Source organism: Charadrius vociferus, unplaced genomic scaffold, assembly GCF_000708025.1.
Source record: "Charadrius vociferus isolate BGI_N301 unplaced genomic scaffold, ASM70802v2 scaffold720, whole genome shotgun sequence".
NCBI lineage: Eukaryota > Metazoa > Chordata > Aves > Charadriiformes > Charadriidae > Charadrius > Charadrius vociferus.
The window spans coordinates 207281-223636 of record NW_009646598.1 but is presented as its reverse complement, the minus strand read 5'-3'; the positions used below and the strand labels follow the sequence as shown (position 1 = coordinate 223636).

The window sequence follows — 16356 nt, the reverse complement described above, 5'->3', positions numbered from 1 at the left end:
GGCGAACACCACTAACTAACAATCCCTAGTATACCAGCAAAAAAGGCATTTGGTAAAAATATGGAAGAATATTATGCAATGATCAGTTTGTGAAATCTTTCTCCTTGTTTGGCAATATGGCTCTGCTCTGAATCACAATGAATAAGTCCAATAATATGGGAAATAAAATTCCTCTTAGAGTCAGGAAATGGTGTCTGTGTTTATGTTCAAACAGTTAGTAAACATATGAGGTTCCTACATTTAATCTTCTTCCTCAGGAATTTTTTAACTTCTCTCCTGAAGGCCAGGGAGTATGCTTTTTTTTCTTATTGAATTATGGTTTTTGGATTTATCTAGAGACTATAACTCTTAATCAGTAGTCTGGGGGCTGGCATCCTTTATAAAATTCTCCAGAAGCATCTCCTCTCTTATCTGAACTAGTTACCTGCTCTCCCTAGTGACTGGGATTGCTGTTCTCTCCATGTTTTTTGTAGCTTTCTAACTAGGGATCTGCCTGCCCTGTCATTCTTTCATAAAATTTGTGCCTTATATATCTTGACGTTTTTTCTTTTCTACTTGTTTGAATGAGATCCAATTTACCTCTCGCTTTCAGAATTTTCTTATAATTTTTTTTTTTTTTTTTTGAGTCTGTCTGCTTAAGTATTAATTATAGGACTGAAAAGACCTTTGTGAAATGCTGTTCTTCCTTGAATCTTCTTTATTGTTTGCCCGGTGTAGTAAACTTGGCTAATAAAATGTATCTCTTATTACCATCTCACCAGCAAATCAATGCAGTTTCGTATCTTCTTAATCTTTGTTATTTTCCATCTGAAAATCCACATTAAATTCTCATACCTGTACAAGGCTCTAAAGTTTTGTTTATAATTTTTTTGCTTAATGAGTGTTTCCGTCATATTTGTCTCCATATATTTGTTTTTATTTGAACTTGGATTTCAATAGCAGGTATATGAAGTAGTTGCACCTTCGTTATTCTTAGACACCTTTTAGTGTTACTCTGAAAAACTGTTTCTTGCAGAAGTTTCTATTAGTTTTATACCCCTCTTTCCTTTGAGAGATATTCAGCCCTCACCTGTTAGTAGACATAGTTTCTTGACTTACTTTTTCCACTGTAGTTCACCAGCCTATACCCATTTTTGTTTTATTTTTAGGTTGCAATTCCACCTGGTTCAACTTACATCAGATTTTTTTTAATAAACTTGCATGTAATTGGCTGTAGCGGCAAAAACTCCTTTAGTCTGTATACAATTCAGGACTTAGTAAATACTCAAGTACCTTTTCAGGTCTAATGGTTACTTTGTGATCCATCCCTGTGTGTATTCCCTTATGTATTTTTGTCTTGCAAACCACTCTACTGACAGAATCCCCAAATGGTCTGAAAGTGGAAGTGTTCTCCTGCACTTTCATCTAAGTTCTACTTATACAAGTCTCAAAATGATAACTTTATAGCCTTTATCCTTTCTTGTTTTCCACAAAATACCGCGCTTTCTCCCTACTTCTGATAGACAGAAATGTCTAATCCTTTCTTATCTGATGACTAAACTTTTCAGACTATTCTTAATTCCTATATGGGAGTTGTTTTGGCACTGTATTTTATTTTCCAGAACTTAGTGCCTCTTTGGAGTTGCACAGAGATGAATTTGAGGACTCCTTTCATTCACATCTTGTATTATTCTATATTTATTCTCATCCCTTTCTTTCTGCCCGCTTGTCTTTTTTAGCTCTAAAATATGCGTTTTTGCCTTCTTTGCTCTGTGTGCTGTTTCCTAATGACAGTGCCACGTTTTGGGGTTTTTTTTTTTTTTTCCTCTGCAAGTTCTTTGTTCTGCGCTGAATCATGATCTTCCAATACGTGTCTTCTGGGGGATTAGTGTTTCAAATTGGTACGTGTGGCATCTGTTCAATAAACTGTGGAAGTACTTTCAGGAAGGGAGAAATACCAACGAAGAGTCCTGTTTGAATGTGCCACCAGCCCTTTGGGTGCGAGCTGTCTTATGAGCCACCAGGTCCGACTCCTTAGAAATAGTAAGTTGGTTGTGCAGGTTGTTGTCATTTATGGCTGTTACCATCCTGCATATTTATTGGGAAGAGACTGTGTTGATGGAGATAAGCTGCCTGTAGGAGTTGGCACGGGATATGCACCGTTGGAATGAATATGAACGCCTTGTGGAGTACGAGTCCTATATTAAAGGCATGCTGTTTTTTTTTTCAAATTTATGCTGGTGAAGCTGCAGGAATGAGAAGATTGATTTACTCTACGGAAATTAGAATTTAGGGACTTTGATGTTTAAATCCTGTTGTCCTTGTCTGGTTGATGAAATTGAAAAGGAGCAGGTTAGAATATATTGGTAATGAGAAAACTTGACTAGGACCACAGCGGGGAGAGAACTGATGGTCAGCAGTGGTATGGAAAAAGCTTTGTTCGACTGGATCGTGGTATAGCAACAGGAGCATCCAGCCTGTGCTTGGTTGACCTGAATCACAGAAGCCATGTTCTCAGGTGGAAGAAACCCCCGCTAAGGATCCCCCTCATCCCAAACTTGTTATTTATCATCGGAGTGACTGAACTGGCCTGAAAAGATGAGAAATACACCTCTGAAGTGTAAAATATATTCAGGCAAGCCTGCATCAGATTTATATTGCTGGGATGCCGAGTTATTGATCTGTAAGCTCACCAAACGCTGAGCAGAATTTACGAGATACAACTCACATAATGGAAAAATAAATATGTAACAGCTGGCTTCTTCAGGGGAAACCCTGTAGAAGCAAGAGAGGAAATGATTTTATTCAGATCGTTGCAGTGCTTGACAGTAGTGGTTAAATGTGTATTTCAAAAATTTTAGTTTGAATCTATTAGGGAAAATGTTATTTTCCCTAATGTCTTTTAGAGGTGTAATATTTTCAGTTCTTTCATGTCTAGAAACTAATTAAAGTAAAATGAAGAGAATAATGTATAAAAGACCTTGACAGTGAATGAAATGTGCCTTCTTAAAAGGTGCCTTATAAAGAATATGCCTTTTTTTTTGTCAACAAGCTATTTGATATGACCATGAAATATTTGTCTGTTTATAAATACTTTTATTTATACAACTGCCTTTGATACACAGCAAATTATATGCTGCCCAGTCAGTTCACACGTGAGATGCTATGTTTTGGTTCAGGGTTTTGTCTTTGAAAGCTAAGATTTTTATTGCATTTGTATTTTTGTCATTATTTCCTGCCACTGGGACCGGATTAATTTTATTCAAAGCAGTGATGGTATGTTCTACGTAATTTTGTCCTGTTGTTGATATGAGGATGGGGAGCTGCACTGTGTTCAAACAATAATGTTGAGTCAGATGAAAAAATAAAAGGATTTGTACGTCCGAGGCTATTCCACAAACTGGGACACTGGGGAGAGATAATGAAGCCCGTGGTTACTGGTCTGGTCCTGGAACAGGAGGGATTTTAGATAAATCGAGCTTCTGAACTTGGGCCAGCTGTGCGTGGAACAGCCCTGCTGCTTTCCAGATCCAAGCTGGCGCAGCCACGCCGTGAGTGGACTAGCTTAGGATGTCACTAGCTTAGCTCTGGGCCACCTGTACCGTGTCCCAGTATCATAGAGACATCCAGAATAGGGCTTTTCTCATGGTACCAGGACTCCTGCAGTCATGTGGCATTCACAGAACAGATTTCGGCTCCTTGGTGCTCCTTCCTGTTGAACGAATGCTAAACTTCACAATGGGGAAAGTTCACACTCCGTGAGGCTTTCGTGAAGTATATCCCCACCTTTGGGTTTTCTTCTCTGTTTTCCTTGTGGCTTCTCTCACGCTCTCTGATGGTCTGTCCCAGTGATTTCCAGCATCTGGTGGCCTTTTTCGGATAACAGCCAACAAGGCTCAAACACCCCGGAGAATCCCTTTTTCCTTCCCATCATTGCCTTCACTGGCATCCCAGCATCCCTGTTGCCTCCACTGTTTTTCCTGGACGCTCTTAATGACTTGTCACCTCTGGTCTGCTGAGTTGTGTGACTGGTGGTGGGAAGCCCCGTGTTTGGTCTGAATTTTTGCCAGACCTGCGGTTTCTGTCGAGAATCTCTACAAATCCTACTGTAGTGAGACAACACAATATCCCAGTAGGGATCAGCATGCTGTTGTACAGCAGAGGATGTGGACGCAGGGAAACTTTTTATTCCACAGAGTGCTAATAGTCTGTGTCACTTTAACAAAATTGCGAGGATCTTTATTGTTCTGAAATACATTAAACCGTTGTTGCTCTTGGCAATCCGCTATTAACCCTCTTTCATGCTGTGATTAGCCTTCTATTCATACTTTTTTGTTTCTTGTCTATTAAATAGATTTTAATTGAAAATAGGACTTCAACTTTGTGCCTTGTGGCTTTAAAACTAATTGATTCTGCTTAAAAGCATAAAGGCACCCTTTTCCATCAGGCATGGGGTGCATTAGGCTTTTTAATGGAAGGATGCACCGGACTAGGGTTGGTGCCATTTCCAGGCTAGTTAAATTACATTCACTACTTCTTCTTTGTCTAATCTTTTGTTTTTGCTATAAAAACAAGTCTTTCAGGTTAGAGAAATTACTTACAAGTGTTGTGCTGGGTTTATCCCTATTATGTTTTACACATGTAGGTGTTTTTATAACACAACTCATTCCTTTGTTATTTTCTCAAGTAATTTCCCTTTGTATTGATCCAAGTGTCTTTGGTTTATAAGTCCTGGCAAAGGCAGTAAGAACTTTTGCAACGATATGCCGTCCCTTTCTTGTCCCCTGGCAATCATTAATTTGGCTTAATTTTGCCAAAATATATGGTAAGCATCTGGATTTATTGCCTTGAGAACTGAATATTAGCTAAAATATGGCTGCACCAGTATATAAGAGACAGTCCTGATATTCTTTGCGTGTATTCCAGATATGCTAGTGATATTTACAAATGTCTCATTTAGGTGTTAATATCAGAAATAGTTGTTTTTTCACTGTAAAAGGGAAATGAAGTAAAGGTCCAGGAAAAAAAAAAAAAAAGTGTTATTTACCTCCCGAGGAATTGAAAAACTAAATTTGAAAGGAATCACTGCAGCCCAAATGCCTTACATTTGTCCTGTACATTTTTCTCTCTGTCTGGTCATCATTACTTCTTAGTATAGTATTGGTATGTATGCCTGCAAGTATGTGTCTGTATGACTATATTCACAGATAATTTATTTATTGGCTTAAAATTACATTATGGAAATAATCATATCAGAGCTGATTTCCTCTTCCACTCTTCCTCCAAATCACTACCTCAGTAAAAATATATAGGGGAAACAAGATACTTTAGAACCCAATTTATTATCTCCTGCTGGTAGCAATAACCTGAAAATAACGGCAAATAGTAAAATTCAAACTTGAGGCAGACACTGGTGCTGGGAACAGCTGTAGTCACATTTATAAAGGATAGATTCAATATAACAGCTATAGAAATGTGCAATGTTTCAGAGGCTCCCAGATTAGTAGTTGATTGCTTTTTCAAGTTTGTTCTATAGATTGGGAAGAACACAGGATTTTAAAAGGTACGAACAAGCGTAATAAATAAGCTGCTACTTGAATCAGAGATATTGCCTCCCCCTCTCACTCTTCTCCTCCCTGGCTTCTGCCTTCCCCTTCCCCTCAAAAAGTGGCTAATAAGTTTTCCAAGGAAAATAATTGCACAAAAAGCACTTTTTCTATATGAATGTAAAAAAAATGCCATTACAAAGTCAATTATTGAGCAAAATCAGAAGGTTGTCCAGTATGTAAAGACAGTCCTAGCAGCTGCATTCATTTATCATACGCATTATGTGAGGTTTTTGTCCTGAACAGGGCATCTCCAGCCAGGCTATCTGCACCACTTTGGAGGCTGGTGTGTGTGAGAATTTTGGTATTTAAAAGATTCACAGAAAAAACCCACCTTGTAGTTCATTAAAAAAAAAAAAAAAAGGTATTTATTAGAGTATGAAAGAATAGAAAGAATAGCAATAGAAAATTATATCAAGCTTTTAAACAAAACTGATGGAAATCAGAGTTGTCAATCAAATGGCTGAAGAAGGGATGAAACTCTTTTATAGAGGACCCCGCTGGTCCATCCAGTCACTCTGGCTATTGTGCTGGAAATTGTGGCTCTTTATACCCTCCTGGTTTTGGAAAAGGATGCTATTGTGTGTGCGTTTATTAATGCTGCTTGTTTCTTTTTGTTCTTGTCTTATTCCTGAAGACTTTCACTGGGGGATTGTAGCCAGTGTAGAGTGAGTATAAGCTGGCACAGGCCTAGAATATATTTGGATATTTGATTAGAATAGTCTGTGTATTTTCTGATTTACATTTTACAGAATATACAGAGTTACTTCAGGAAGTGAGTAAACAAGCAGTCTTATTCCAATGACAAGCAGGATATTGGTCCTGGGAAAAGAGCTCCCAGTGCTAGAATTAAATAGGGCATCGGCCCGAGGGAGGAAGAGGAGCAGGAAGGTGGTTGGCAGGGAGAGGAAGGCAGGGATTTCCTCCAGGATAGGAAGGAGTCTTCCATGAGTCTGGGATGGCTGGTAGGCTCAGCCTACAAACAAAAACCTGCCTCTTTGACTTTTTGTAATCAATTTTTCTTGTTTTTCTTTTACCCCAAATCAATTTAAAATACGCTCAGCACCACTGGTTGCAGCTGGTTAGTTTTCAAGGCAGAAGAGCCAACCTGCTTTATCTAGTGGCTTCCACATTTAAGTAGTTAAATTGCAATATAGAAACAATCTAAAAATTGGTGAGGACGAAAGAGCCATTGCTAACAACGACGCCTTGAGTTAGAGCAGAGTAGGACTGGACTTTATTCCTTGCGTTGACCGTCTGCACTCAATTTTATTTCCTTTCATTTCTTCAAGCGAACTCTCAAAAAATGACACAGTTTTGCAGAGCTTGATGCTGAAAGGCAGGTTAAGCCATGCATGAGACTTCTTGGTAAAATAAATACTCTTATCCTTAAAACTCTAATATTTATCTCATTCTGTCTGTCACTTCACTTGCAAGGTCTCTAGAAAAGGTCTGTTTATGTTTGCATTCAGGTGAATTGGATTTATGCCACCTTGTTGTAATCTCTAAGTGAACATGTCAAAGACCTTACAGTGTCTCAGAAATCATTCAGAAAATGGTCTTTTTTACTAACATTATCTTTCAGGTCAGAATTAAATCACAGCTGTTGTTGAATCCTGTTACTCTGATGAGCTGGAATCATAAGCACTGACATTGGTCTTAAGTCTCAGCTTCAGGACGCGCAAATGAAAATTTACTGGGATTTTGAGCACTGAAATCTTGTGTTTAAAAAAAAAAAAAGTAGTGCTTTTCTTCAAATGAATCATTTTAAAGAAAATGGTAAAATATCAGCAAAATAAAAGATCACTCATATACTGGGCATATTTTTATAAATTCTTTTAAAGTAAATTCCATGCATGGAAGCAAAGGAAAGTAGACATTAAAAATAAAAATGAGGATAAAGCAAACTCAGTAGCTATAAAAATTAATGAAGTCTTGGTAATACCATGGCAGAGTAAACTCAAACAAGCCTTTGCCTTTTGAAAGACTGCTTTGATATTGATTTATCTAAAGGGATGGCCAAATTCAGCCCATAATGTAATTAAAATGCAATATCATATAATGACTCAGAAGATAGATTTAAGAGTCTTTCCCCTTCTTATCCTTACTCCCTCTGCCCCAAATAAAAAGGCGAGAGAAGTTAATTGAAACTAGAAATCTCTTATGATAAATGAAAATACAAAGAGAATCAGCTTTCCAAATTTATTGTCAGCATCAACTAAACTGGTACTTTGGCAGAGTTTGGGGTCAGCTCATCTCATAGATGAAGAGGTTTGGAGATCCATGCCTGCCTTGGGTGCAGGCAACTCAAGAAAACATCTCACCTCCCAGGCAGGAAAGATGCTTTCTGTGTATGTCTGCGTAGAGGAAACCATGACCTCTGCTCAGTTCTATTTAAAGTAGATGAAGAAAATCCAAAGTTCTGGATCCTGCAACCTATAGAGGGGGCAGTGCCCTTGAAGGGCATGAATGTGGGGATGGTCCCCTGTGCTCAGGCTTTTGTCACCTGCCTCTGCCTGGCTCCTAATTGCAGCATCAGCTTTTCAGATTCTCTTCTTAGGCATCTTTCTCTTCAGTACGGTGTAAAGAGGCCTCCTTGGCCATAAATGTGGGGGATTAGATTGTAGGTTGTTGCTCCAGCATTGTAGAAGATCAGCATTGACTTTGTTATTAAAGCACCTGCTTGCCATAGTCTTAATTGGCTGGCCGGATATGGACGATTTAGATAAAACTTTACATGCCTTGCTGAACAGAGGATTAACTTTTTGCTCTGGGAGATAAGACCCTAAAAAAGCACTGGATTTTGGTGCGTTCTGGAAAACTTAAGGCCAGCAGTGAACTGCAGAGCTCTGTGCCTTCGTCAGTGCAAAGTCACAGCCCTGCTTTTCTTTTTTTTCTTTCTTTTTTTTTTTTTCCTCTTAGTTACTAGACCGGTTGATGGGAAGCTTTGCCTGGGTCCTGCTCCCTCCGCCTCCCAGCTGTGTAATGTGCCGTGCCGGTCCGAGTGCGTGGTGTCTGCCTGGTCGGCGTGGGGCCCCTGCCTTCACGAGAACTGCCAGGAGCACCACGGAAGAAGAGGTAATGGCTGCTCTTACGCATCACTTTTGCAGCATCGGGGGATCTAAAGCGGGTAATGGAATATTATGATAAGATGGCAAAAGCAGTGGTGTCAAATTCTGCATTGGGAGCTTAATGTAATTTTTTTTTTTTTTTTAAATTAATCTAACATAGGGTGAAGCTCTTAGATGTGCGTGCAGGAGTGGAATATGACCTTTGAAAGCTTTTTGCAGTTATTCTTTGGAGAAGGAAAAAAAAAAAAAAAGATAAGATTTTCAGCCCAATTCAGATCCTTTTATCCTGCACTGAACTTGGAGAAAAGGAGGATTTCTTGGGATAGCAGCTGCAGACCTCTGTAGTGCCAGGCTGTCCCGCTCTGGTCCCCCCTGGAAGTCCTGCTGCATGCCTGGATGCCATGGCAATGCTTGCGTGAGGCAGGAGGGAGTCAGGGCTGAGGTGTATCCCACATCTGGGAGTTAGACTGACCCGAGAGATTGCTTTCATTGTTCTGGGTTCGGTTTAAATTCCTGGAAGAAGAGTATGCAAATAGAATTTCACCCCCCTGGATCTTAACTGACTAATGTACATGTTTGCTGCTGCAACGCTTTGAGATGCATCGCAGAGCCTTTCGTAAGGCGCTAAGCTGAAAAGACGACTGTTGGAGTTCACGTAAGGGAATGAATATTATTGTTTGGAAATTACACTTTCCAGAAAAAACAGCACAAGTTTTTGAAGGGATTGGAGCTGGTCAGAATTTTTCAAATTAAAAAATAAATAATAAAAATGATATGGTTAAACATGAAGGTTTGCAAAACCATTTAATTTTTAAGTTGTTTTGAATGATTTCTTTTTGCTGGTTTGAGAACGGTGGAAGTTTGGGCTATTATATTCTCTGAAATGTTTTATTTTCTATTTTCTGTTCTGTTTCATAGCCAAGGCATTTCCATGTGCCTCCACTAATGCTGTATATTTGCCCCTTCTTTGAGGCTGTTGTAGGAAAGACCACCGTGTATTTTTTTTCTGCCTTTCTTAGCATTCTGTGTCATTTACATAACAAAACATGCTGAAAGATTCTTGCGTATTAGTTCTGCATTTCATATAGCAACATGACTTTTGGTTTTATTCAGAAGGAGGTAGATTATGTAATCAATTCTTTCATTATTTCTGTAACCTTTTTCTTCCACTTTACATTTGAATCTTCCAATTTAATAGGATGTCATTTCAGAGAGGTCTGATATGCATTATGTATCAGAAATCCTTACACCTTCATAAAGTAGAATACTAATTTCTTAGTAAACTGCTCTGCTGTATCTCAAAACAAGTCTTTTCATTAGTGGGTTCCCAGGCAGAATATAGATGTCCTTTATGTCTTCAACTCCTTGACTGTTTCTCTCTTTTTATCTTAATGTTGTTCTTACATTAATATACGCATCAGTGGCAAATTCCTGTAGTTGGACATGTGTATTTCTATCTTATGTTGATGAAAAGGAAAAAGAAATGTGAAAAATATGGGTTGTTGGAATTCTTTACACACTATTAGGTTTTGCATGCCTGGGCTGTGGGCACCTACTACCAAGTGCCATCCTGATCAATTCAGTTTCTAAGTGTCGTGCTCTTGTTTGTCTTTACATCACTCAATTCCAGGTGCCCTATATAGTCCTCTGTGGACTGTAACTCCACATGGAATCTACTAGATTATTGGTATAAATAATGTTTTGCTGGTGTCCAGTTAATTCAGTTTCTCTTTTTCCAGGCTTTAGAATGAGACAAAGGCAAGTGGTCGTGGACCCGGTAGGCACCCCAGCAGGTTGTCCACATTTAATTGAATCTATTCCTTGTGAAGACCGGCTGTGTTACGAGTGGATCGTTTCAGAAGGAGTATGTGTGACTGACCATGGAAAATGTGGACCTGGAAAACGCATGCTGAAAGCTGTATGCAAGAACAAGAAAGGTGCGTAACGGTATAGTCTTAAAAGCCCCGTGTTTTTTTGTGCCTCCTTCTGAAATGGCATTCTGCTGCAGAGCAATTGCGATTATTTACAATAGCTCCTTACTGGGTTTTTATGAAACTTCAGTTTTTTGAGTTGATTGTGATGCTCACAAAAATCTTTGTGCTGATATTACCTGGGATTGTGCTCGGAGCTATTTTATCTATTTTATCCTAAAGGAGCTACCTCACCACTACAGGTCATGTGTTGTCACCACTGGCCTTATCATGACAAAAGTGGGATAGCAATGGCCTGGGTCTCCCTAGAATCCTCTTTTTCGCACATCTGGTACTAAAGTAGGGCTGTGTCTGAGGCCAGTGGCACTATGGGCATTCACAAAATTAATCTGGCCCTTAGCATTTCTTGTATCCTCAGTTTTTAGCGTGCAGTCTGCATATTTATCTCATTACAATAACCCTCTCATAATCATGAGAAGGGATGCTCGGTTGTGCTGCCAAAATTAATACAAGAATTAGATGTAAATGAAAGATTGTACTGAGTAATACTTTACTTGGCAGCAGCTTGAGACCTGCAGTGTGTTCAGTTTACAAGTTGTTAATAATGAATAAGTACATTTTTATATGACGTTTACAAACAACCAGCAAGAGCTTATTTCTCGTGCATGGTTTGAACCTCAGCCAAAAGTTTCATTTCTTGATAAGGTCAGTGTTGTCAGATCTTTAGATTCAATTACATGGAGCACGATTTTGCAGTCCTTAGTCACAGTGAGACTGTGCTATCATCTCAAAAGTGGCAAAATTGTGGAACTTTACAGTCTGATGTTATATCTGAAATAGAGAATACTTCTTTTATGTGGTGCTTAGACCCATCACAGGAAACAATTTCAAGTTGATAACAAGAGGGGTTAATTTGCAAGTGGTTAAAAATAGTGTGTCATTTATGAAGCATTAGAATATGACAGAATGAAATGATGTCTGCTTGCCCCTCTACTCCACTCTGGTGAGACCCCACCTGGAGTACTGCATCCAGCTCTGGAGTCCTCAACATAAGAAAAACATGGACCTGCTGGAGCGTGTCCAGAGGAGGGCCACGAGGATGATCTGAGGGCTGGAGCACCTCTGCTATGAGGAGAGGCTGAGAGAGCTGGGGCTGTTCAGCCTGGAGAAGAGAAGGCTCTGGGGAAATCTTATTGCGGCCTTCCAGTACCTAAAGGGCCTACAGGAGAGCTGGGGAAGGACTTTTTACTAGGGCATGTCGTGACAGGATGAGGGGGAATGGCTATAAGCTGGAAGAGAGCAGTTTTAGATTCAACATTAGGAAGAAGTTTTTTACTTTGAGGGTGGTAAGGCACTGGCATAAGTTGCCCAGAGAGGTTGTTGAGGCCCCATCCCTGGAGGTGTTCAAGGCCAGGCTGGACGTGGCCTTGGGCAACCTGGTCTAGTGGGAGGTGTCCCTGCCCATGGCAGGGGGGTTGGAACTCGATGATCTTTAAGGTCCTTTCCAACCTAAACCATTCTATGATTCTATGATTCTCTGAAGAGCACAGGTTCTCCTGAAGTACGTTGAAAATATATCTGGTTTTCTTGTAAGTTTGTGAAAATGGGGCAAAAAAAAATCTGCAACTGTTATAAAATGACATAGCTGAGATGTACTCTGAATTTGGTCTGAGTGCTCTCTTCCCAAGTGCGATCATAACTGTGGGTCTGGTCCTGCAGTGATGTGTGCAGATGGAGTCTTGTATTGCTAAGGAGCGCCATGTACTTCACACTGTTAAAACTGTGCCAACATCCATTTTTATGCACCAACTTGCGACTTGGAAGGAAAGCACATTACATGGCAGATGCTCATTGATCTCTGATCAAACTGTTCTCTGTCACTATGATCCTTAAGAAACCATGCCTTTGAAGTGTCTCTTCTTCACTTAATTGTTCAACAAGATATTGGAAGTCTCACACTATCCTTTTCATTTCAATTACTTTGTGCATGTTCGAGTTACCAAGAAAATAAAAGTTGGAACATTCTTCCCACCCTGCCACCCTGAGGCAAACTTTGTCACTAGACGTGATTGTTGTCCGGTTCTAATTGAGAAGGTTTCAGAAGGAAATACCCAGATCACTAGGCAGATGAGAAGCACTGGTTAATGCTACTGTTAAGCTTTTCTGATCTTTTGATCAAGCAGGATAGGACTGGCAGAGTCCTTAAAGTCAAAGTTGAAAAAAAAGGTAAATTTGTTGTTTCTTCTGTCAATCCAGTAATATCAATTGCTTTGTTTATAAACTTCTTTCCTTCTGTAATGCTCCCTTAACTAAATTCCCATTGCAGTAAGTGATCTATTTTCTTGGATAAAAGCTGGAGTTAAAAAAGTGAATAAAACAACAAAACAAGTTAAAAAGTAAAAAAGTTAAAAAAAAAAAAAGTAAAAGCAGAGTTGCATGAAGTGTTTTGCCTGGAATAGCTGGTTTGTTGGTGGTGGGAAGCCAGCTGGGAGTCGTGTGAAACTGAGAGACATATCAATTACAGGTAAAATAGCATAAGGCCTATACTAATGCATACCATTATTCAGCTCAAAATTCTGTGCAAGTAACTGCACTGCTGAAAGCATTTAGGGTAGCTGCGTTACGTGCTGGTATTTTCATTTACTTAAGCATCTTTTGTAGAATTCAACTCCGTATCCTAAAATCCAGTCTTTTATCCAGTCATTCTGTCATCCGTGCCTGGCATTGTTGCTCAGTATTTCCACTGAATGCCTAAAGGGATTAAAAAAGTACATTTTTTGGACCCTGTTAAATGACAAAATCCAATATATCATCATCTTAACAGCAGCTCATTTGGGCCTGGAGTATGTTGATTAGGATACTTTGGGTCTTCTGTGTATCCCTGCCTGTGAGACGTCTTCATTTTCATATAAATGCCAGACTTTTTGGCATGGTGTTGTCATCTTGTTGCAGTGTGATAGTTCACTTCTCTTCAGAAATTAAAAGTAGCTGCGTCTCCTCCTCTCCCTCCATCCACAGTTTGGCTAAACACGCCGTATCCCTCGCTACCCCGTGCTCTGCTGTGTAACGCCGGGCTGTTACATACTGCTCTCCATGGCTCAGAGACCTGAGGCCTTTTTCATGAGGAGACTGTTTTTTCCCTTGCCAAAAATGAGCTTTAATTACATGGACTTTAGTGGGAGGGAACTGGCCATGTTTTTCAGTCCTGCCTCCCATGAAAGGGGATTTTGCTGCTGCCAGTAGAGCCTGTGGGATCTTGTTGGCCTAAACTTCACTCCTGCAACGTGGAGCTTGGAGTTGCGTCTTCGTCTCCGATACATATTGATAGGCAGTGGGTGAAGTTAACAAGGTGTTAGCCCTTCTCTGTCCCACTTCTGGTCTCCCCAGTGTCTTTCTGCTGTGCCACGTCTCTTGCATGCTCGTGGTGCCAGACCATGCCATGGTAGCGGGTGGGGAGGAACCCATTTGGGAGGGGAGCCAGGAGCAGTGGCTACTTAACCTCTTTCTCCAACTCAAACTCCACCTTGTGAGCCCCTGGTATTGGCTTTTTTTTATTCCCTTTCTGGTAAGAATATTTTGTGGTACTGACCCAGGTAACAAACTGCTGCTGGCCTGAGCTGGAGCTCAGGACCGAGTCAGATGTGGGTCCAACTCTGGTTTGTGGGGTTTTTCTGAAGACTTCCATGTCAAAGCAGTCTCTCTTTGTAAGGGCTTTTATGAACTTCAGTGGTGTAGCACTCTTGCTTCCACTTGGTCTAGAGGCACAGAAATGACTTTTTTTTTCTTAAATAGGCTAACGGAGGGGGTCCATAATGAAGGGGCCTCCACAGGGCACATACTATGCACAGCATTTTTTTCACAGAGTAGCTGGAGTCTGTAATTTGTAATTTGCAGTAGCTAGCATAGATGAGGAAGAATGAGAAGACCGTAATCACCTCATTATTTTGTCATTGTTAGGTGTCTGTCTGCTCCCACCTAGTAGTGTCTCTAATGTCTGTTAATAAGTTATTGAACATGCATATGATGCTTGCAGAAGCTCTTCGTGTCTGGTCCATATCCCTTGAGTGTGCCTCTTCTGTGGCATCAGAAGACAGTAGTGTAATAAATCAAATGAAATTAAGTAATGTGTAGAAATGAAATGAAGTAATGCATAGAATGGGAAAAGACCTATATTGCCAAGGACAATGGATACTTTTGGTGAAGTCTGTGAAGCCAAAAGAATAATACAGGAAAATGGATGATGATACTAAAAATTGGATTATGTAACTGTATCATGGGGTACATGGATCTATAATTCAGATAAAGAATTTATTTGAAAACTCTTTTTTTTTATTCACTGGCAACCCAAGATTTATTTATGATTTTTCTCAGAGTTGTTGTTGTTTAGGTTGTTCAACAAGGAATTGAATAATCTCCTGTTTTTAATGTATTCTTGATCAGATAGTTGCAAGTATTTGACATTTGAATTTGGGCAGTCTTGATTAGAACTAACAAACATTACTGCGCATTGACTAGATGGAAATAACACTGAAAACTTCCCAGTTCACTCGCTCTCCTTAAATATTGCTTCTCAGTAGGTACAAAACCATGAAGACAGTCAAAACTTTTGCATTTCAAAATGCAATTGGACAGTAGCCAAAATGTATTGCATTTCATTTTTTGAAGACAGTGACCAAAATCAAATCATCTTTCGTGTGCTCTGCTTCTTCTTATGTCTTTGTGGTAGGCGCAGGCACTTTGAGTACGGTGAGACAAAGGGAATTCAATGTTGTAGTGACGTGCAGAAAACTGCAGATAACAGTAGACAGCAGGACTTGGCTCAGGGTCAGCAGGTAAAAGTTCAGTCCAAAGAGGAGTTGGTGTGCCTTCATAGGTAGTTTCCCAGTCTTTTGATTGAAATGCTAAGAAATACAACTGGATTTACCGTATAAACGTTAATGGTTCAGTCTGATGGCAGAATTTGGGAACCCTTTTTGTTGTTACTTTCCATATCTATTTTAGGCTATATTAATAATAGAAAAATAGATTGAAACAAGACAAATAATGAACCAGACTGTGGTTTTTAGAAATGCACGTTGTAGTCATGTAGCTTGTGAACAGAGCAGTGATTATGATGAGGAGTACAACCTGAGAATGTAGGTAGAAGGAAGTGCAACAATAAATTCATGAAATAACAACTGTGACTCAAAAAAGTAACAATTCATTTTTCAAGCATTTTACAAAAATTTCTGACGACACTGTAAACTAAATCTCACCTATTAGCAACGCTCTTGAATAGACTGTAAAATGTTATTATTCAGAATCATACCCGCAAGTCGTCAATCCATTTTGTTGTAATTCCCATGTCATCATTTATTAATTTGCTTCTGCTTGTTCTGATTCCCGCCAGAAGAATGATTAGTAACAAAGATGATTTCTCTGTGATAGTGAACAGCGTAGTGTCTAAATAATAAAACATACGAAATAATTTATACCCAAAGGCTTCATTGTTTTAATCAGAAATTATCAGATCGGCAACAAGGTTTAATGCAAAGGTAATGTGATTTTGCTGGATTTAGGCAGTTTTACGCTACTCCTAGTTAACGAATCTAATCAAAGCTCAAAAGCTGCCTAGTATTCTCCTTTCTATTCCACCAGCTTGGGTATCAGGGTTTCTTTGTTTTGTGGGAATTAAAATTGAGGGGTTGTCTTCCTTTTTGAGGACAGCCTTTCTTTTTAAGGACAGTAAACAAATCATATGAAGATAGTAAACAAATCATATGAAGAGCG

The 16356-nt window shown here is 39.5% G+C and overlaps 1 protein-coding gene across 1 annotated transcript in view; it reads left to right on the top strand.

Annotated features, from left to right (window-relative positions):
- THSD7B (thrombospondin, type I, domain containing 7B) overlaps positions 1-16356 on the top strand; it is a 281207-nt gene that overhangs the window by 73595 nt on the left and 191256 nt on the right. Inside the window, exons 5-6 of the mRNA XM_009886664.1 lie at positions 8508-8663; positions 10396-10593. Of these exons, the coding sequence (XP_009884966.1) occupies positions 8508-8663; positions 10396-10593 (354 nt within the window). The remainder of the gene's footprint in view (positions 1-8507; positions 8664-10395; positions 10594-16356) is intronic.